Genomic DNA, 23,065 nt, shown 5'->3' on the forward strand with positions numbered 1-23,065 from the left:
TCGAAGTGTCCCTGACAAAACATGGGCTAGAGCCTCTATTAAGGCCTACTCCGCGGTGTTGGAGGCAGCCAAGAAATCCTTCTTGACTGCCCACATCGCATCTGCAAAAAATAAACCGGCTGAGTTGTTTCGGGTTGTTGGGGAGCTCCTTCACCCTCTTAGGATGGAGGAGCCGCTCAACAATCCAATCACTCGAGGCAGCAAGTTTGCACATCATTTTGCAGATAAAGTTGCTTGGATACGCTCCGATTTGGATGCCAACTTTCTTACAGTGTCAGATGAGGTAACCAAGGCATCTGTCAGTTCGATCTTGCTGGATTAATTTCAACTGGTGCAGCCTGATGACATGGACAGGATCCTTGGAGCGGTGAGGGTGACCACATGCGTGCTAGACCCTTGCCCATCGTGGCTTATAAAACTTTCTGGAGAAGGGCTGGCTGATTGGTTGTCAAAGATAATAAATGCTTCATTGGAACAAGGACAAATTCCATCATGTCTAAAACAGCCAGTTGTGAGACCACTCTTAAAAAAGGCTTCTCTTGATTTGTCAATACTGAACAACTATCGGCCAATCTCAAATCTCCCTTTTTTGGGCAAGGTTCTGGAGCGAGTGGTTGCCTCTTAGATCTAGGGATTCCTGGACGAAACTGATTTTCTGGACCCATCACAGTCTGGTTTCAGGCCTGGTCATGGTACCGAGACGGCTTTGGTCGCCTTGGTGGATGACCTCCACAGAGAACTTGACAAGGGGAGTGTGACCTTGTTGGTTCTCTTGGACGTCTCAGCGGCTTTCGATACCATCGATCATGGTATCCTTCTGGGAAGGCTCTCCGGAATGGGATTTGGGGGTACTGCATTACAGTGGCTCCATTCCTTTCTGGAGGGCCGCACCCAGTTGGTGAAGCTGCGGGATACCTGCTTGGACCCCTGGCCTTTGACCTGTGGGGTCCCGCAAGGTTCTATTCTTTCCCCCATGCTTTTTAATATCTACATGAAACCACTGGGTGAGGTCATCTGGAGTTTTGGAGTTCGTTGTCATCTCTATGCAGATGACATGCAACTCTCCTACTCCTTTCCACCAAAATCCAAGGAAGCCCCTCAGGCCTGGACCAGTGCCTGGCCACTGTGATGGGCTGGATGAGGGCCAACAGGTTGAAACTGAATCCTGATAAGACAGAGGTCCTTCAGGTCAGTTGCTCGGCCGAACGGGGTATAGGGTGGCAACCTGTGTTTCACGGGGTTACACTCCTCTTGAAGACACAGGTCCACAGTCTGGGGGTCCTCCTGGACTCAGCGCTGATGCTTGATGCTCAGGTGTCGGCGGTGGCCAGGAGGGCCTTTGCAAAGTTAAAACTTATGCACCAACTGTGACCATACCTCGAGAAGTTTTACTTGACCATGGTGGTCCATGGCTTAGTTACCTCAAAACTGGACTACTGTAATGAACTCTACATAGGGCTGCCCTTGAAGACGGTTCGGAAACTAAAGCTGGTGCAAAGGTTGGCAGCCAGATTGTTAACTGGAGCAAGTTACAGGGAGCGGTAACCCCCCTGTTTAAACAGCTCTACTGGCTGCCGACAAGTTTCCGGTCCCAATTCAAGGTGCGGGTTATTACCTATAAATCTCTTAACGAGTCAGTACCTGCCTATCTGTGTGACCGCCTCCTCCCCCACGAATCCACACGATCCTTAAGATCTTCCGAGGAGGCTCTTCTCTCGCTCCCGCCCCCGTCTCAGGCATGGTTGGTGGGGACAAGGGAAAGGGCATTCTCGGTGGTGGCCCCCCGTCTCTGGAACTCCCTTCCTAGGGAGATTAGGCTGGCACCCTCCCTATCCACATTCCATAAGGAATTAAAGACCTGGATGTTTCGTTATGCTTTTTCTGACCGATGACTCCTATGACAAATGATCTGTATCATGACCAGAATCATGATCTGAATCTGAACTCCTATATTACATCATTATATATTCTTAAGTTTAAGTTGATCTAATCCTGTTAAACTGCTCTGTTTGCCATGCCATTTCCTATGCTATCATATGTTTTTATCCACCTTATTGAACCCCCATTCTTTAATCAGTTCGCATAGTGGTCCCTTTCCCTCCCTCCATAATTAGCTTGTTGTTGCTTGATGCTTGCTTATGATTGTTATGTTGTTTTATGCTATTTTAATTTGCTATTGTTTTAGCTCTTAATTATATTTTGCTTGGGCTTGGCCCCATGTAAGCTGCCCTGAGTCCCTTCGGGAAGATGGAGGTGGGGTAGAAAAATAAAGTTCCTCTTCTTCTTCTTCTTCTTCTTCTTCTTCTTCTTCTTCTTCTTCTTCTTCTTCCTCCTCCTCCTCCTCCTCCTCCTCTTCTTCTTCTAATGTAAATATCTAATATGCAGAATGTACTTTCATTCACTGGACGAAATCTGGCACAAATATCCAATACGTCCAAATGTGAATACTGGTGGGATGGGGGTGGGGAGATTGTTTTTGTCATTTGGGAGTTGTAGTTGCAGGGATTTATAGTTCACCTATAATCAAAGAGCATTCTGAACTCCACCAATGATGAAATTGAACCAAATGAACCAAATGAACCAAACTTGACACAAAGAACTTCCATGACCAACAGAAATTACTGGAAAGGTTTGGTGGGCATTGACCTTGAGTTTTGGAGTTGTAGTTCACCTACATCCAGAGTGGACCGTGGACTCGAACAATGATGGATTTGAATCAAAGTTGGCACGAATACACAATATGCCCAAATGTGAACATTGGTGGAGTTTGGGGAAAATAGATCTTGACATTTGGGAGTTGTATTTGCTGGGATTTATAGCTCACCTACAATCAAAGAGAATTCCCCACAAATGATAGAATTGGGTTAAACTTCCCAATGACCAACAGAAAATATTGTTGGTCATTGGGAACACCCCCTTGCAACCCCCCCAGGGATCCCGACCCCCAGGCTGAGAAACCCTGATTTATGGTGTAACTACTGCATATCTTCATTGCCTCCTAACTGCAAAACAGTCGATTTTCAGTATATTTTTGATGAGGGAGGTTGGGACAAGATGTGCCAAGCTCCTTTGCCCAAGCAGTCCCTGCGTTATCATTTCACTTCAAGGCAAGATTCTATTTTTTTAAAAAAAGAAAGTAATGAGGATTTGGGCCCATGTAGATTTGATATTTGTATGTCAAGCCGATTGAAGCTCCGGCTGCTTTGAGGAAGTCTCATGTGTGAACAAACGCCTTGGTTTTTATGCGGAACTGCATCTGCACAAAGCCAAAATCTCTCTTTCTCTTGAGTTCTTAAGCAGCAGAGAACAAATGGTTTGGACAGCGGAGGCAAAGCAGAGCTTCTGTTCTTCCCAGAGCCTTCATCGATTGTTGCAGGATTCCAGCGGGTCCTGGAAGAAACCTGAATCCAAAGCCTTGGTTCTGTTTCTCTTGTTCTCAATTGTTGCCTTTTCCTGCCAGAGAGGGGCTCAAGACAGTTTGCAGAAGCAACAAAATACAAGTTAAACCACCTATCAATAAGAAAACAAATGAAATGTTAATTGAAAAGCATAGGCTAGCATCCTGTTGGGAAGCCATGTCATGGCAAAGTGACTTATGATTGCATAGAGCAGAATTTCAGAATTGCACACTTTTTTGCATTGCATGGAAGGGAGCAGAAACATAGCTGTGCCATTGGGAGCATGGGATAATAATCTCAATGTGCGGAGTATCCCATTGTGTGAAATGCTGCTGATGCAGAAGACCTTGTGAAACTACAACTCTCATGATTCCATAACATTGAGCCATAGCAGTTAAAGTAGTGTCAAACTGCATTCATTCTGCAGTGGAGATAAACCCAGTGTTGCCGTTGGACAGAAGCATTGCATAACCTAATCAATGTGCAATTCCACACAAAGCGATTTATGCGATGCAACTCCAGTGTATGATCTTTGCCAATGTATCGTGCCAGGTTAGAGAATAACCCTTCTGCTTTTCATTAGAATGGGCAGGATGTTGCCCTTGCTAGAACTGCCTTCTTGAATTGTATTTGTTACCAGCGCAAAGGAATTGTTGTACGCTCATTGTTTGCCTGGAAAATGGCTGCATCGGGTTGAGGATTCTCTTGAAATCCCCCTGTGAGGGTTTTCATTTCCAATCATCTCCTCATCTCCTGCAAACATGTTGATATTGGAAGGCGGCATTGAATGGTGTTTTAGCGTCGATGAATAATAGTGTTCTAATATTTGACAGTGTTTGAGAGCAGATAACGCAGCGGCATTTTGCCTTGGCAGCTGACGGGATCGCGGCGTTGATGCCTGCCAAGAGCGAGGAGGGCCGGGATGCCAACGAGCCTAAAAGCCGTCCAATTATGAAGGTTTTCACTTCCCGTTCAATTTGGAAATTAGGATTCTGAATCCATGGCGAGGCGGTCGGATCTGAGTGGCAGACGTGGACATTTGGCTGGCATCCTGTTAGTGACATGCAGAGGTGGATGCCATGCTATGCATGCAAAGGGAATATTGTTGAGTTGTTTTGGATAACGCACAATGGTCATTTCCAGTTGACTGTAATGGAAGCAGTGTTCCGTCTGTGGAAGCATCACACATGGAGAGGAGCATCAAATGTCACTGAGGATGTGTATTGCTTAATGCTGTTGTGCTCCATTGCTCTTTAGTCTATGGACTGGATAGTGAAAGTGTAACATAAGTTTGACCCAACGTTGGGGGTTGAGTGAAGATGGTCCAGCCTTTTCCAATCCATAGTTATGTGTCCCAGTGCTGGATCCAAGCTGGTGGTTTCTGCTCTTGGATCCAACACAGAGTTATGCTAGTGTAATGCTACGTACAAAAGGATTCGGGTTTTCTTTTCAAGAATGGAGGGTGGCCATTGGGTGGAAATGGCCCCTAAGTAATAACAATGGTTTGGAATTCTGGGGATTCTGGGGGCTGATGTTCAAAACACCTCGAGAACCTGAGTTTGAAAACTAGGCCTATTATTAAATTGACAAGATGCACCAATTGGTTGGCACAACAATGAATTCAGTGGGTCAACTGTAGTCAGGATTGGCAAACAAGATTCAGATCCATAGGTTTTGAGGCTTTCTGTAGGTTTTTGGAAGCAACCCATTCTTCCCCACTGCTTTGATGGTACCATTGCATTCACGATCAATTAACTCATCCATTGTGCGTCATCCCACTCCCTCAATCTGCCAAGCCTTGTGGGATGGGCATTGCCATTAAATGGGAAGGGTGGCGAGGAGATGGGTGGAAGGCAACCTAAGAGCATGAAATGCCTCTGGTGCCATTTGTAGTTCTCCAAGGAGAGAGGGCGAGTTGTCCTGTAGCAGACCTGAGCCATCCCCAAACAGTGACTCTTCTCTGCTGATCTTCTGTAAACCCTGCTAGAGAAGGTAAAAACGCTCAGACTCCCTTCATAATACACCTGTATAAATGTCAAGAAAGCTCTGCCACTTGTTGAAGCTCAAATGTAGTATTAGTACTCGTTGGCCTTTCTTAAGGCTCATCCCTTCTTGTGAGCTCCGCAAACAGAGGAGGAAAACGAGAGCACGGGCAGCGGGTCTAAACATAGGATGAATCCAAGACGTTCCTCTAGTTGAGTTCCAGGATGCTTTTAGTGCCTCTGAATGACAGCTTTGTCTTCTTACTCGTGTTCTGTCAAGGGGAGGATGGTGACTGTGTGCAAAGATGCCCTGACTCTCTGCTGCCGTGATTTAAAAGCATTTCCAGGTTCTCTTTGCGCTCGGCGTGTTGTGTTAACATCACAGGGGGAAAAGACCCAGCACAACTGGAATGGAGTGCCAGGTTCTTCCTCAGGGACATTTTGGCTTTCTTGGACACCATCAGGAATAACCCTGTAGTGTTGTCACTCGTGTCCTAAGTCCATGGATTTATGAACGTGACCCATGGTGACTTGGATTGCTCACTGTTAGTAGAAAACCAGCTAGATCCTCCTCCTCTCCCTTGTTGTCCTTTTCTTCCCCCTGAGGTCACAACATAAAAGGAAGGAGGTCTGTCAAACACTACTCAGAACATGGTCCAGGAGGTCAGCAATATGTTACTTTCCCAGAGTACGATTAAATGAATCTGGCAGTGTCCATTCTGCTCAGATTTCTTTCTTGTTTAAGAATTCCCCACTCAGCTTCATTTTGTTCCTTTTTCTTATCAGTGTGCATTTTGGCATGCATTGCTCTGATCCAATGTGTATGTGTACACCATTTTTGGAGGACAATGTCTCATGTGTGGCTTTCCCCCAAAGGTAGGCCTTAGGGTTTCCCCTTGGATGCATCCATTGTCCACTTCATGTCATTGTGAGCTGTGCCATGGAATTGGGTGAAATAGAAATTGAGGTGGTTTCCATCCAAAGGCAAACTCCTCAATTCCAAGTCTAATTGCGTTCAGGTGGACAACCTCAGAAGGTTCAGGCTGAGCTCTTACTTGGGCATTGCAGGGCATCATGCAGTCTTTTGCTCTGAAAGGTAACATTGAACACTGAAACATGGACTCAAATCTGCTACTAAATACACATGCCCATGTGCAAGTGTCACCACATCCACAAGAGCTCCAGTTTGGCATCTGCAACCTCAAACTGAATGCAGATGTTCTCCCATAGTTCTGCCAACAATTTCTGGAGAGGACCTCAAGCATGGGTAAGACATCTTAAATATCTTACAGGTACCAGGTCCCCTCTGATCTCAGATGCTGAGCAGTTTCAGATCTGGTTACTGTTAGAATGGGAGACCACTAAGAGATATCAGGCCAATGCTACTCAAAGAGGTGGACTCTTGAGCAATGCCAGTCTATGAGTTATTGGCTGTCAGTCATGTGGCTTCTAGGAAAGTAAGAAATGATTGTAGTCAAAGGGTACAAATGTAGTGCCACATGGAGAAGGAAACCATGGTAGTCCCCATATTTCATCTCTTCAAGATTCAGAGGGTCAGGGAAGTCACTAATGGAATGCCAGCTCTACCTTTCAGCCAGTGGTTTCATGACCGTGCCTTTCCTTTTCCTTGTACTATTTCTCCAAACGTCAGTTGCCGATCCATTCTGTTGGGTTCAATTGTTTTACAATCGCAGTGTTTGAGGATGATGAATCTGGCTATTACCGTAATCCCATTTGGGTAGTTTGTTCAGGATTTAAACAATCAGGCTCAGTCAACTCCTCCTTCAACCTCATTAAAAGCAATAATCCACTCAAACAATTTCCTTCTGTGTTAGGGGGGAAACCGCCAGGAATGGGGTATGTATATGGGGAGCATGTTCTGACTAAAACAAGGCTTCAAATTAAACAACGCTCCTCCCCCCCCCCCCTTGCCTGGTGCTTTATGGAGAACAAGAGGACTGTTCTCTGCCCCAAGAGGTTTACAAGCAAAAACACACAATATGCATAAAAATATATTATATGTTGGATATGGAGCTTATCAGGTTGCTCTCTAAAGCCATCCCAGCTCTCTTTAGAAACAAGTCCTCCATCAAAGGATGTTCAACTTCTTTCAACCAAAGGGCCAGTTCTGGGCAACCTGTTGCCATGTTAAATCTCCAGCGAATGCCACCTTGGCGTGCTATATTAAAGTTTGTGTGATCAAGCAACTTAGGTTATTATGGTGGATCATTTTGGGAGGATGCCAAGCTGGTGGGAAGTTTACCGCCTTCATTGCCAGGTGGGCAGGCATTTGATGCCTTGGAGTTCCAGTTTGCTCCGTTTGCCCAACCCCATCAGGTGAGGATGAATGCAAGTGGTAAGTGAGAGTCAAAGGAGAGAAAAAACAGTGGAGACTGTTTGAGATCCCAAAAAGCAGTATTGTGCTGGATTTTGGCTGGATTTTTTGGGGGATGGAAAGTGGGTTCAAAATTACGGTAGGCACGTTGGCACTTGGAGGCTTCTGCTATGCTTATGGGTGTCCTTTTTGGGACTCTGTAGGGAGGAATCATATCCAAACCCCACTTAGACCTATGGTTAAGCCACTGTGTACAACTCTTCCATGTTTATGGGCTTTGAGAAACTCCTGGCTACAGCCCTATACAGATAGTCCTCGAGTTACAAACATCTGACTTGCAAACGACTCATAGTTAAGAATGGGGCTGAGACAACAGGAAGTGAGAGAAATCTCCCCATTGGAAGGAAAATTTGCTCCTGGAGGAGCTATTATCATGGGGGAAAGGGGTTTCCACTGCAGCGTTATCACCAATCCTTGTTTCCACAACAAGCATTTTTTTTTTCAAAATCCAATTATCCCTGGGACAGAACGTGAGGTGACATCTTCCAAACAGAGACACAGACAGCTAAACAAATACCACAGGGGTGTTAACTCTTCCCTAGGCTATCCCTATGTTTATATTTGGCTAGAGTTACACTTTAAAATGTACCTGTTCCAACTTCCATACAAATTCAGCTTAAGAACCTGTCCTGTTTGCAGCTTAGAGATTGCCTGTATCCAGGAATGAAATGGCCAACAATGGGCACATGTCTGGAAACGCTGAGTCCCTACAAGGGGTGGCTGAAGGAACTGGATATATTTGGCCTGGGGAAGAAAAGATGAACAGAGGACACGAGAGCCATGTTGAAATATTTGGAAGGAATTGGTATTGAAAAGGAAGTCGGCTTGTTTTCCGGAGGGCATCTCTCAAGTGGCTGTGCCAGGGCTGGGGGGCAGAGTGGGAGGAGATGAGAGACAAGAGAGCAAGATGAAGAAGAGAGCACGGGATAAAGAGGGTCAACTTTCTAGGTTTTCCCTAGTAAATGGGCACCACATTTAAGTGGGGGACTGTCCATGATTGCAGAATGGTGGCACTGCCATTTCCAAACCAGCACTGTCTTGATATAAGATTCATCCTCCAGGGCAGTGGTTCTCAATCTTCCTAATGTCGCAACCCCTTAATACAGTTCCTCATGTTGTGGTGACCCCCAACCATAAAATTATTTTCATTGCTAGTTCATTACTGTAATTTTGCTAATGTTATGACTTTTAATGTAAATATCTGATATGCAGGATGTGTTTTCATTTACTGGACTAAATTTGGCACAAATACTCCATACGCCCAAATTTGAATACTGGTGGGGTTGGTGGGGATTGATTGTGTCATTTGGGAGTTGTAGTTGCTGGGATTTATAGTTAACCTAAAATCATAGAGCATTCTGAACTTAACCAATGATGGAATTGAACCAAACGTGGCACACAGAACTTCCATGACCAACAGAAAATACCCTTGAGTTTTGGAGTTGTAGTTCACCTACATCCAGAGTGCACTGTGGACTCAAACAATGATGGATCTGGACCAAACTTGGCACTAATACTCAATATGCACAAATGTGAACACTGGTGGAGTTTGGGGGAAAATAGACCTTGATATCTGGGAGTTGTCGTTGTTGGGATTTATAGTTCATGTGCAATCAAAGAGCATTTTGAACCCCACCAATGATAGAATTGGGCCAAACTTCCCACATAGAACCCCCATGCCTTAAAGGTTTTTAATATTTATTTATTTATTTATTTACTGTATTTGTATACCGCCTTTCTCAGCCTATCGGCGACTCAAGGCGGTTTCCAACAAAACAGTATACATAGTATCATAATACAATTTAAAACATTAAAATTACATAAATTACACAACAATAAAAACAACATCATTGGCGTCTCCTTATTGTCAAGCATTGTCCAGTTCCATCGTCAGTCATCAGTTCCTATATCAGTTATCTGTATCCGTTACTCTGTGTTTGTGAACGCTTGCTCAAACAGCCACGTTTTGAGTTGCTTCCGAAATGTTAAGAGGGAGGGAGCAGATCTAATCTCTCTGGGGAGGGCGTTCCATAGCCGGGGGGCCACCGCTGAGAAGGCCCTGTCTCTCGTCCCCGCCAAATGTACCTGGGACGAAGGCGGGACCGAGAGCAGAGCCTCTCCGGATGATCTCACGGTCCTAGATGGTTCATAATACTGTGTTTTCTCATGGCCTTTTCTGACCCCTCTGACACCCCCTTGTGATCCCCCCGCTCCGAGGTCCTGAACCCCAGGTTAAGTAACTCTGCTTCAGGGGAATTTGGTTGAGCATTTTATTTTTGGCTGTGGCACCACTGCTGCCACCGAGAGGGCATCCTAAGAGATGCCCACCTTGCATGGAGAACGGAGACAGGTTTCTCCTCCGCCCCTCCCTGCCACCCTCCCTCCTTTCTTTCATCAGCTGCTCCTGCAAGTAGCCCAGTTTATTAAATGTCGGTAGGCGTATAATGGCCCTGAGCATTGGAGGCAGGGCTGTAAATCCTCAACTATTTCATCCTCCCGAGGATGAGTAATTAAGGTAGTTTTCTCCCTACTGCTGGAGAAAATGAATCCATCCCTCTGCAATATCCTCTCCGTTTTTGAATGTCCCAAAGTGTTGTGGCGGGAACCCAACTGTGCAGGGGGGAAGGAATCTATATGAACTCTTTTGCACAAGATGCAGGTTTGCTGTCCAGAAAACAGGTTTGCTACTTAAGAAACAGCAGCTGAGATCCCAGATCAGTGACTTAGCTAAGTATTCTCACTAAGCATACTTAACTAATAGAATTAATGCAGTTTGACACCACTTGAACTGCCATGACTCAATGCAATAGAATCCTGGGAGTTGTAGTCTGGTGGACCCTGAACACACTTTGGCAGATAAGGCTGAAGAAGATCTTGCCCACAATGGAAAAGGTTATAATAATTAAGAGGATGTGGGAACCAGTTAAGAATCACTTAGAGAATGTGTTAGATGTGGAGTGGAAAAATTAAGGTTGAGATTGATGTTTCAAATGTAACTTCTGTAGTTTGCAGTATACATTGTATGTACAAGGAGGGGAAGGTGGGAGTGGGATAAAACAATAAAACAACTCTTAATTTTTTTTAAATAAAGAAAATCTTGCCAAACTACAACTCACAGGATTCCGTAGCATGCAGCCAATCATGCAATGTCGAACTGCATTCATTCTACAGTGTAGATGCAGGCCAAGTATACAGTCGTGCTAGGGCAGTGTTTCTCAACCTTCCTAATGCTGTGATCCCTTAACACAGTTCCTCATGTTGTGGTGACCCCCACCCATAACATTATTTTCGTTGCTACTTCAAAACTGGAATTTTGCTACTGTTATGAATTGTAATATAAATATCTTATATGCAGGATGGATTTTCATTCACTGGACCAAATTGTGCACAAATACTCCATACGCTCAAATTTGAATACTCGTGGGGTTGGGGGGATTGATTTTGTCATTTGGAAGTTGTAGTTACAGGGATTTATAGTTCACCTACAATCAAAGAGCATTCTGAACTCCACCAACGATGGAATTGATGCAAACTTGGCACACATAACTACCATGACTAACAGAAAAGATTTGAAGGGTTTGGTGGGTATTGACCTTGAGCTTTGGAGTTGTAGTTCACCTGCATCCAGAGAACACTGTGGACTCAAACAATGATGGATCTTGACCAAACTTGGCACAGATACTCAATATGCCCAAATGTGAACACTGGTGGAGTTTGTGGAAAATAGACCTTGACATTTGGGAGTTATAGTTGCTGGGATTTATACTTTACCTACAATCAAAGAGCATTCTGAATTCCACCAACGACAGAATTGGGCCAAATTAACCACACAGAACCCCCATGACCAATAGAAAATACTGTTTTCTGATGATCTTTGGTGACCCTCTGACACCCCCTTGCAATCCCCCCAAGGGTCCCGACCCCCAGGTTGAGAAACACTGCTCTAAGGCTATCCCTCCAAATAGGTTCAGCACCTTGGATAGCATCTTTACATTTTAGACTGAACCCCACAATGGATTTACTGCCCCACTGCTATGCGACTGGGGAGCCACAACTGAATTGTTCCAAAACATCTCAATGCGACGGGACAATCTGTTTAGCCTGCCACTGACCCTTGGAAAAAAATCATGTCAAGTTTGATGTGGAAGTTAATCAATAAGGAATTAAATACGGGGCTGACACTTATTACTCGACAAGAGAGATCCATGCAAAGCGAGGCTGTCAGCTCTGCTTGCAAATGAAGCTCACCAAAGTTGGGGCTGAGTCCAGCAGGGCAAATTGATCACTTTCGGCGTGTTTTTTTTTTTAAATTATAGTGTAAAGATGGGGGAGAGCTTAGCATGGTACATTTGTGATCCCAAAGTTCGTGGATCTGCACATTCTTTGAGATCTTATCATCTCCCCCCCCCCCCCCCCAAATACCCCGGAGTGCTTGAAAAAGAGACTGAGGATGTAAAATCGGTAGTCTCATGCACCGACTTACAGCACCAAAGGCAAAATTTGGCACCCAATTTAGTTAGGTTGGTAGATGTTGGTGATGCTCACTTCTGGAGGGCCAGGAGGCTGGGTCCAAACTTTAACAAAGCTCTCTTCCTAGGGACTAAGGACCCATCTACACAATCAACAAATGGCAATGCTGATCTGGAGTGGGGTACTCTAGACTCCATGGTCTGCATGGCCAACTGCTAAACTGGCTCTGGGGCTGGCAGCTGTTCATACTGCATGCCCTCAAGCTGTCCTGCCATCTTGATGTCTCATTGGGGCAGATAGGACTCAATGTCTTGAGGTTTCACTGGGGCATATGAGATTCAACATCTTGAGGTTTCACTGGGACAGATGAGACTCAACATCTTGAGATCTCATTGGGGCAGATGGGACTCAAAGTCTTGAGGTTTCACTGGGGCAGATGAGACTCAACAGTTTGTGGTCCCTTTGGGGCAGATGGGACTCAACATCTTATGGTCTCTTTGGGGCAGATGGGACACGACGTCTTGAGGTTTCACTGGGGCAGATGAGACTCAACATCTTGAGAACTCATTGAGGCAGATGAGCCCCAACTTCCTGAGGTTTCATTGGGGCAGATGGGACTCAACATCTTGAGGTCTCATTGGGACAGATGAGAATCAACATCTTGAGGTCTAATTGGGGCAGATGGGACTCAACGTCTTGAGGTCTGTTTGGGGCGGGTTGGACTCGACATCCCAAGGTCTTTTGGGGGCAAATGGGGCTCTGTGCCCCGGAAAGTTTCTTTCATGTGCCTCTTTGGGGACCATAGCGTTTTGCTTCTTGCATCCTTCCTCTGCCCCATAGCTTCAGAGCAAGCAACACGCCAAAAACTGCAGGCTGCCAGCCTTTCAAAGAGCAACGGCCTGGCTTTTTATTCCTCCCCACAGAGACAAAGGCACGCCAATGCTGTTTGACTCAGCAAAAGGCTTTGAGCTGCGTCTCCGCTCCTTTATGTCCAGGCAGGGGAGAATTCTAATGATTATTGACCCTTCTCTAAAGGAAAGCTGCATTATCATATCTCCAAATCAATAGAACCAAGAGGCAAGCTTCAGGGGGAGGAAAGGCCAGGCCTTGGCAAACAGCAGAAAATTGCATTTTGCTTGGGCCTCTGGATTTCAGGAGAAGGGGAAGGAAAGTGTGCGGAGGGCCTATTAGTGGTCCCTGGAGCCTTTTCCTTCTAATTGCTATGTCTGACAATGCCATCGTGCTGGGACCAGCGGAAAGGTTGATAACGGAGCTGCTCTAATTGCTTCCCAGTTCTCTGAGTCATCCGACACTTTGGAGATGGCAAAGGGGAAGCCGGGCTGGTGGACGGGAGGAGGAAATGGGCTTTTAAGAAAAGCTGGGGAAGAACAAACGAACCATTCAAAGCCAAGCTCTGGGAGGGAATTGACAGCTCCAAGAAGTGGAGCATTCATGTTGACTTCGCCCAATGGAAGAGGTGCTTATTGACCTCAGAGAGAGCTTGTCAAGTTTTGAGAGTTGGGGGAAAAAAACTTGGGAAGAAAGGATGCCTTTCAAGAAAGATACAAACAAGGAGGACAATAATAAGTCAAGTTCTAGCTTGGTCCAGAACCCATTGTTTTTAGTGCCTCCAATATTTCAACTGTAGCATCATAGCTCCCATTATCATGCCTGGAAGCGATTCACGGTCATCAATTGGGGTGTTGGGAGGTGGCCTTAACATTTTGGAGGTAGCCCTCTTCCTATAACAGTGTGTTATAGGAGTTTTAAATGCTTTTTTCTTTCACTGATTTGTATTTGCCAGGAGAAAAAAAGTGTAGTATTGAGTTCTCAGTGCTTCTGCTGTGGTCCACATACAATCCTTACAAGTCCCATCTCTGTTCTAGAGTCAAAAGTCTAGATCCAAGAGGTCAGAGAGCCATGTTTGGCTCTTTTGGACCTTGGATTGAAACCCAGGTGGGGTATTGTGTGGGAAAGATTGTCTTGCCAGTGTTGTTGTTGTCATTAATGGTGATCCTAAGTCAAACATCTCACGGTGTTTTCTGGATTGGAGATTGTATAACTCACCCAATGGGTTTCCATGGTGGAATGACGAATCGGATCATGGTCTCCAGTCTTTGTTTTCCCCCCATCATCCTTCAGTTATCATCATCATCATCATCATCATCATCATCATCATCACAAGTAACCCACATGTCATATTTTCCCAACTCTTGGAAAGAGCAGAAGTCAAGCCCAGACTGTGGTGTCCTCATTCCTTATACTGGAGGGGGAAGAGGCAAGCAATGGCCCATTCAACATCATCTCTTTGCGTCCGCAAAGAACCGTCCAGCGGAGCTGTTTCGAGTGGTCAAAGGTCTGTTAAATCCCACTGTTCCAGATGGGAACCCTGACAACTCGATGGCTCACTGTGAAGCATTTGCTCAGTTCTTTGTGGACAAAGTCGCTTTGATCCATTCTGACCTGGACACCATGTTAACGGCAGTCTCTGCGATGTAACACGAGCACCTGCTTGTCCGATTTTAATGGATTCATTTCAATTGGTGAAACCCGAGGATGTGGACAAGATACTTGGAGGAATGAGGCTGACCACATGCACCCTAGATCCCTGCCCATCCTGGCTTCTAAAGGAGGCCAGAGGGGGATTGGCCAAGTGGGTGAAGGTGGTGGTTAATGCCTCCCTTCGGGAAGGCAGTATTCCAGCGAGCTTAAAACAAGCTATAATAAAACCGCTGTTGAAGAAACCATCACTGGATCCCACTCAATTCATCAACTATCAGCCTTTTTCCAATCTTCCCTTTTTGGGCAAAGTCCTGGAACATGTGGTGGCCTCACAACTCCAGGTATTCTTGGAGGACACTGATTATCTGGATCCGGCACAGTCTGGCTTTAAACTGGGACATGGAACCGAGACAGCCTTGGTCGCCTTAGTTGATGATCTACGCCGGGAGCTAGACAGGGGGAGTGTGTCCCTGTTGGTTTTGCTGGACCTCTCAGTGGCCTTTGATACCGTTGACCATGGTATCCTTCTGGGACGACTTGCTGGAATGGGCCTGGAGGCACTGTTCTACAGTGGCTCCAGTCCTTTCTGGAAGGTCGCACCCAGATGGTGTCACTGGGGGACACCCGTTCAACCCCACAACCATTGTCTTGTGGGGTTCCTCAGGGCTCAATACTGTCCCCCATGCTGTTTAACATATAAATGAAGCTGCTGGGGGAGATCATCCGGAGTTTCGGGTTGCGGTGTCATCTGTACACAGATGACGTCCAACTCTGTCACTCCTTCCCACCTGCTACTAATGAGGCTGTTCAGGTCCTGAACCGGTGCTTGGCTGCTGTGTCGGACTGGATGAGGGCTAACAAATTGAGACTGAATCCAGACAAGACAGAAGCACTCCTGGTCAGTCATATGGCCAAACAGGGCATAGGGTTACAGCCTGTGTTGGACGGGGTTACACTCCCCCTGAAGACGCAGGTTCGCAGATGGGTGTAATCCTGGATTCATCGCTGAGCCTGGAACCCCAGGTTTCAGCGGTGACCAGGGGAGCACTTGCACAGTTAAAAGTTGTGTGCCAGCTGCGCCCGTATCTTGGGAAGCCTGACTTGGCCATGGTAGTCCACGCTCTGGTTACATCCCGCATAGACTACTGCAACGCACTCTATGTGGGGTTGCTTTTGAAGACGGTCCGGAAGCTTCAACTAGTCCAACGAACGGCAGCCAGGTTGCTAACAGGAGCGGCCCTCAGGGAGCATAGAACCCCCTTGTTGCACCAGCTCCACTGGCTGCCGGTTTGCTACCGGGCCCAATTCAAAATGTTGGCTTTGGCCTTTAAAGCCCTAAACAGTTCCGGCCTAACTTACTTGTCCGAACGCATCTCCTCCTACGAACCACCGAGGACCCTGAGATCATCTGGGGAGGCCCTGCTCTTGGTCTCGCCCTCGACACAAGTACGTCTGGCGGGAACATGGTTGTTTGAGCAAGCGTTCACAAATACAGAGTAAACGACATAGGAAACTGAATGACTTGACGATGGAACTGGACAATGCTTGATAATAAGGAGATGCTAATGTTGTTGTTCTTATTACTGTTGTTTTAATGTTTTAACTTGTTTTATGAAATTATGTACTGTTTTGTTGGAAACCGCCTTGAGTCGCCGATTGGCTGAGAAAGGCGGTATCCAAATACAGTAAATAAATAATAAATAATAAATCTCTATCCCCTCAATATTGCAGTCATCACCAAGCCACCTTTCCCCCTCTTGTCTGCATTGTCCTCCAGTGTTTTTTGGGTATGGATCAGGTCCATGATGGAGGCGGGTGCCATCACTCCCCCCTCCCGAGAGCTCCTCCTGAAGCCAGATCAGAAACATGTGTCGGTCTTGGATTTGCAGTGTTATTAACTGCCCTGCCTGAGTTATGATGACAAGATTGCAGCTCTGGTTGAGATTTCCAGCTTTTGATTACTCCAAAGAGAGATCTTCTTCTGTCTTATTGTTCCCTTGGTACCATTCTCATTGCCCCAGCAAAACATTCAAGCCATATCTATATTATTGACAGAGCAAATGATAATAATTTATGGATGGGGAGATTTATCGCTTGGGCTTTGCCTCTTCTCCTCTGTGTTCAGTTGAAACACTTCTGCGGAAACACAATTCTCCTTCTCACAGCTATGCGCAATTGGTGAAGAGATGAGGTGGAATAGCGTCTGATGTGAGAGTAAGAAGGATCCAGGTTCAAATCCTTGGTGAGCCGTAATGTACCCAAGGTGACCTTGAGCTATCTATGAAAAATAGAAGGACACCATAGATTTTTCTCCTTTATTCCTTTTGGGGGTAAAATAGTACTCAGAACCACATAGGCCTAAATTCTCTTGTTTTCTAGATTAGCATAGACCTATTTACTAACATTTTGGCTTGCCATTTCACAATTGATTGAATAGGCTTTTGTTAGTTGGGAATAACCAACAGGATGTGAGCCATTTCTTGAAGGCTGAGATGCTCAGATGGGAAGAATCTAGGACTAATACGAATATTCGGAATGGAGAACTTACTTTGCACAAAATTTGCACATGGTGGTTTTGCACCAAAAGCAGAATTCTCTGCACAAACAAAATCCTTGTTTCTAAGAATGATTCCATCCCTGATATATTGGCTCTTTCTCTCCCAAGTTAGCGGGGAGAGGGGAGAGAGAGATTCCAGTCTCTGTTTTCCATGCACTTTTGCCATGGACATGTATACCTGTGCAAGCATGCACCGTGCATGATGGAAAGGTGATCTTCTTTGCGAGGCCAGTAATGTTGTTCATGCATTTTAATGCCTCATTATGCTTTAATGCGCAGCGGCAGTGGGATGGCCAAGTTTGGAGCGTCAGGTCGGGTAAGGTGATAACAGGGAGCCAGACAAATTGGACAAGTGCTCAGAGACATGGGTCACCCCTGGCCAAGGTGAAAGGCCTGCCTCCTGGAGAAGGCTAGGATCCTGGGGTGCTTTCTGCACGCTCAAATGCTCCTATTGAAATGTTTGGGCTGTCTTGTTCAGTGCAGAACAGCTGTATTCGGTTTGAGGTTGCGCACAAAATGGTACATGGTTTCAACGTCCAAGAAACAGTATGGGCTCTGAGCAATATTCACAATCACTGTATGAGGGTGCAAGAAATTGATGCTTTAGACCACAGCCAAGTATAAATTCCGGTGCATACATTGGAGGCATATTCGGTGGTGCAATGTCCACAACCATAGAAACTTGGGCCCCGAAGGAACATATCAATGGGGGGATTTTTATTGGGGGGGGGGGAACATCGATGCCATGGACTGCTAAAAGGCAAATGAAATGAGCCTTAGAACAAATCGAGCCCGATCTGTCACTAGAAGCAGAGATGACTAAACTGAGACTATTGTACTTTGGGCATATCATGGAATGATCCAATTTCTTATGTCTTTCCAATAGAGTCAGTGTGGAAAAAGTGGCCCATGGGCCAGAGTTTGAAAGAATACTTTTACAACTCCCAGAATTCCCATGACTTTGCCAGCTGGAGGATTCTGGGAATGATACTCCTCTTTCCACTCCCTGGATGTCCCAAGATTTGGCCATTTCTACAACATGGCTATGGATCCATCAAGTTACATGACATAGTTTGTGATGTAGGAACTCAGCCTTTGCTTGATGTCCATGTTTTCCTCTATTTGTGAAAGTATGGAGATTAATGATTTTGCTATGCTGCCTCTCTGAAGAGCCTAATATGTGTATTCTTTTTCTCTCTTCCTCCCCACCCCCCCCCCCCACTTTTGCCTGCCTTTTAGGAACCAAACTGCTGATTGTGGCACTTTGTCTGAACTTCCTGGCGGAAGTGAGACCTTGCCCTGGGGCTTGTGTCTGTTACAGCGAGCCCAAGATCACCATAAGCTGCCAGCTGCAAGGACTCGCAGCCATCCCCACTGAGATTCCCGTTCAGACTCAGCGAGTCTTTCTCCACAGCAACAAAATAGCCACAATCGGGTCCACCAGCTTCACCTCCTGCCGCAACATGTCCATCCTGTGGATCCATTCCAACAACATTAGTGTAATTGAAGCTGGGGCATTCTATGGACTGGATAAGCTGGAGGAGCTAGACCTGAGCGACAACATGAACCTGAAGTCCATTGCCCCATCCACCTTCCGAGGCCTTGTCCGGCTCCATACATTACACCTCGCTCGCTGCGGACTCTTGGAGCTCTCTACGCAGCTCTTCCGAGGGCTTTTCTCCTTGCAGTATCTCTACCTGCAGGACAACAACTTGCAGAACCTCCAGGATGACACCTTTGTGGATCTGGCCAACCTCACCTATCTGTTTTTGCATGGGAACAAAATTAAGACCTTGTCTGAGAATGTCTTTCGAGGGCTGACCAATCTGGACCGGCTGCTCTTGCATCAGAACCGGGTGAGCGTGGTCCACCGTCGGGCTTTCCATGATCTGGGGAAAGTGTTGACCTTGTACCTATTTAACAATAACCTGACAGTGCTCACGGGAGAGACGATGACACCATTGGTGTCCCTACAGTATCTGCGTTTGAATGGGAACCAGTGGTTGTGTGACTGCCAAGCCCGGTCCCTCTGGGATTGGTTTCAACAGTTTAAGGGATCCTCTTCAGAGCTGGAGTGCCATCTGCCTGCCCACCTGGCAGGACGGGATCTCAAACGATTGGAGAGCTCTGACCTGGAAGGCTGCCTCGACTCCTTCAACCAGGTCCGAACCAGCGTCTTCAGCACCAAGACCCGATCTGGCAAGTTGCCGACAGCTGGCCCTCCTCTCCTCCCACCTGAAAGCTCCCGCAAATGCTGCCAGTCAGAAATGGATAAATCTTTTATTTACGAAGCCAAAGCCAAGGCGGGCCCCTCTTCGCACAGTAGCCGGGCCTCCCCGAACAACCCGCTCAAGGATAAGGAGAATATGGCCAAAACCAAGTACCCAGGGGAGATGGACCCCATCAAAAATGGGAGCAACAAGCAGATCAATGACTCCCCCTTTGGGACTTTCCCCAGCGTGGTGGACCCCCCCTTGACCAATTTGAAACCTGAGTTCCTAGGCCCCATCCAGCCCTCCACAGTCCCGACCAAAAAGAGGCAAGGGTGTTCCAAAAAGAACAAGTCGAGGTCGCAGTGCCGCATGTCCCAGCCCGCACCAAACTCCACCTCTCCGCTCATCCCGAGCATATTGATCCCGCCTTTGGTGTGGACCCTGATTTTGTTTGTGCTCAAAAACGAGTCGTTCCCTTGAGCTGCGATGCTCTCGAACCCCAGACTTTTGCTTTAAAAAAAGAAAATCAACCAAGAAATGGGAAACTGACCATAATTTGTGCCACCGCCACCACACCCTGGACGCCGTGATCGATCGGAGAAAACTTTGCGACGCAAACCGTTAACTGGATGCCTTTCTTGACCTAAAACAAAGGAAAAAGACTCTCCCCCTACCGCCCACCGACACACACACACAAACCAACAAAAAAATTGTACATAATTTATTTGTCCCTCCTCCTGAACTCTATGTGTTTGATTTGTTGTTTTTGGTCCTTGGAACAACAGCGCTTCTCTTCTGGTCGTTCTCCCCAAAGCAGAGGGTTCAAACCGGAAAAGGGGAGGAAAAGTGAAATAAAACAGGAAACAAACGATGAGGTGCGAAAAGTTCACTATCACAATGTGTTGTTTTTTTTAAAAAGATATTGAAATGAAAAAAAAAAGCAGAGAAGCGTGGCGTGTAATTAGAAACTGTTCTTAAATGATGTTTGCCAGTTTTGCCGCCATTGTTTTTCCCTCCCACAATGCCATGTTTACGGAAGGGGGGCATTTGTTCAAGAATGCTTCCTCATCATTCACTCAAGGCTGCGGTGTGTATGTGTATATATATACACACACACATAGATAGATATGTATTTTATTTTACATGTGTACAAGTGCAACAGAAAGAGAAAGAGATGCAAAATAAAGATTTCCTCATTTTTTTCCCCGTTACGGTGTCATCGCCTACACACAAGCTTGCACCAATTGAGGCCATGAGAGTGGAAAATCCCCAAAGTGAATAACTCAAACAATATAATGGTTGGAATCCTCCATCTGGGGATGTATCTCTGGGAAGTAGCTATATTTCCATAGTTTCCTGTCTTTTGGTTCTACCCCCCCCCCCCAATCAAAAAACCCCTTAACTTTAACATGCTTCAGGCCCCCAACATGGCCAGTTCTGTGGCATTGGAGTGTGTGGATTTTGGGTCACTCATTTTCCCTTTTCTCAGGAATGGCCTCATGTAACCCCTGGACCCCCATCAACAATCTGCCCAACCTACACATTTTAAATCTCTCCCCAGATCTCTATATTATCCTCACACACCTCTGTTTTCCTCTGTAGTCTTTCTCAAAATGGTGACAGGAAGGGATGCATTGTCACTTCCTGTAGACATTTTGTGAGGAACTGTAAAAGAAAATGGAGGTACTGGGGCTTGTTTTGGGGTGGTTGCAGACTAGAAGGTCTATGGCCTAACCTGGGTGCTATTGCCCGACCTTACAGTGCCAGATATCCTGCAACCGACCTTCACAATGACCTTCAGGGTTTCTACAAAAGTTCCTGCAGACTTGGGGAGTCTACCACGATAATTCACCACCATGATTCTAACCATAGGATACAGGTTGAGCCTCCCTTCTCTGGAAATATGGGTATTCTAAAATCCGAAATACTTCGGGTCCCAAGCATTTTGAATAAGTAAAACTCAACCTGTCACATACGAACCAGATGTGGAACATCATACCCAATGGGATACCTTTAAGGGCAACTACAAAAAGCCAATGATGCTATTATGATAGTCCAATACAAGCAAACAAAGGTCAACCATCACAGAATGTTAGACCTGTGTTGAATGCAATTGAACCATAGCACTGATGGTAAGTGCCGGCGAACAAGAACTTGATCTGCTCATGATATCTGGAGAATCGGCATAAACTCAGGTCCACATAGAGGGTTAAGCTGGCAAAATGTCCAATGGGAACCTGACAACCATTCATTAGGAACTCCTGAAGCTGTTTCCAAGGTCTTGTGATGGTGTCCCCCAAGCTTGCAACAAACATGGTCTGATAGTATGTTCCTTTCATAGACACACGCAAGACACACTCATGTTGGGAAATATCCATCTCAGGTAATTTGGATCCTGTTTGGAGCTCTTACAAAGTCCACCTGGATTGGGCAAAAGGTAATGAATAAGTCATGTACAGAGCATCAGCATCAACAAAGATTTCCTTTGCACATTCACAGAATCTTAGAGTTAGAAGGGCAATCTAGTTCACCCCCTCCTATGTAGGTAAGGTAAAGGTTTTTCCCTGACATTAAGTCCAGTCATGTCCGACTCTGGGGATTTTGTGCTCATCTCCATTTCTAAGCCAAAGAGCCAGCATTGTCCATTGACACCTCCAAGGTCATGTGGCTGGCATGACTTATGGAGCGCCGTTGCCTTCCCATCAGAGCGGTACCTATTGATCTCACATTTGCATGTTTTCGAACTTCTAGATTGGCAGAAGCTAGGGCTAACAGCGGGAGCTTGCCCCACTCACCAGATTTGAACCTGTGACCTTTTGGTCAGCAGGTTCAGCAGCTCAGCACTTTAACCCACTGCGCCACTGGGGGCATGTACAAATACACAACCAAAGTACACATAAAAGTTGACCATCCAACCTGTTTGAAGTCCTACAAAGAAGGATAGTCCGCCACCTTTCAGAATTCAAACATAAAAGAGTGGATGCAAAGAGAATCCCTAATGCCTTAGCATTACCTAGAAAAGTAGGTCGTGTAATCAGAACCATAGATGTTTGGGAGATATTTGGTTGAGGCCAACATGAGAAGTTCCTCCGATATCTATTAGCAGAAAGAACGCAGCTACTAAATCATATATTATGATGTGTCCCAGATTATTCTCTTGTCCATTTGATATCTATTCCCATAAAAGGAGGTTTGTGTCCATTATAAACCAGCAAGCCCAAAGGTGACTACTCCCAGCATATGTTCATCACACTGGTGACATGAACTCCTGGTGTTTGGGCCACCTGGTCCCCATCTGGATGAGCCATCCGGTTGATTCACTGCAATCAGGCAGTAGTTAGGTCACCATCAAAAGAGGGATTGAGCTACAATTAAGGGATTGGAACTCAAACTCTAGGTGACATAATGGAGATGGGTGATGTTTCATCCACGATTTCTTCACTCCAGGTCATACCTCTGGTCAGGATTCTTAAAACCTCATGCTCACATCTTTTAGTGTAGTCCTAACCTTGATCTTGTGGGTGCAAATGAGAGTAATTTAACTAAAA

At 45.9% G+C, this 23,065-nt stretch overlaps 1 protein-coding gene across 1 annotated transcript in view; it reads left to right on the forward strand.

Moving 5' to 3' along the window:
- The window catches only part of RTN4R (reticulon 4 receptor), a 76,515-nt gene extending 55,792 nt beyond the window's left edge, over positions 1 to 20,723 (forward strand). Inside the window, exon 2 of the mRNA XM_060785345.2 lies at positions 18,544 to 20,723. Within this exon, the coding sequence (XP_060641328.2) occupies positions 18,544 to 19,997 (1,454 nt within the window). The 3' untranslated portion in view covers positions 19,998 to 20,723. The remainder of the gene's footprint in view (positions 1 to 18,543) is intronic.
- Positions 20,724 to 23,065: the final 2,342 nt, after the last annotated feature.

Source organism: Anolis sagrei, chromosome X (genome assembly GCF_037176765.1).
Source record: "Anolis sagrei isolate rAnoSag1 chromosome X, rAnoSag1.mat, whole genome shotgun sequence".
NCBI classification, from domain to species: domain Eukaryota; kingdom Metazoa; phylum Chordata; class Lepidosauria; order Squamata; family Dactyloidae; genus Anolis; species Anolis sagrei.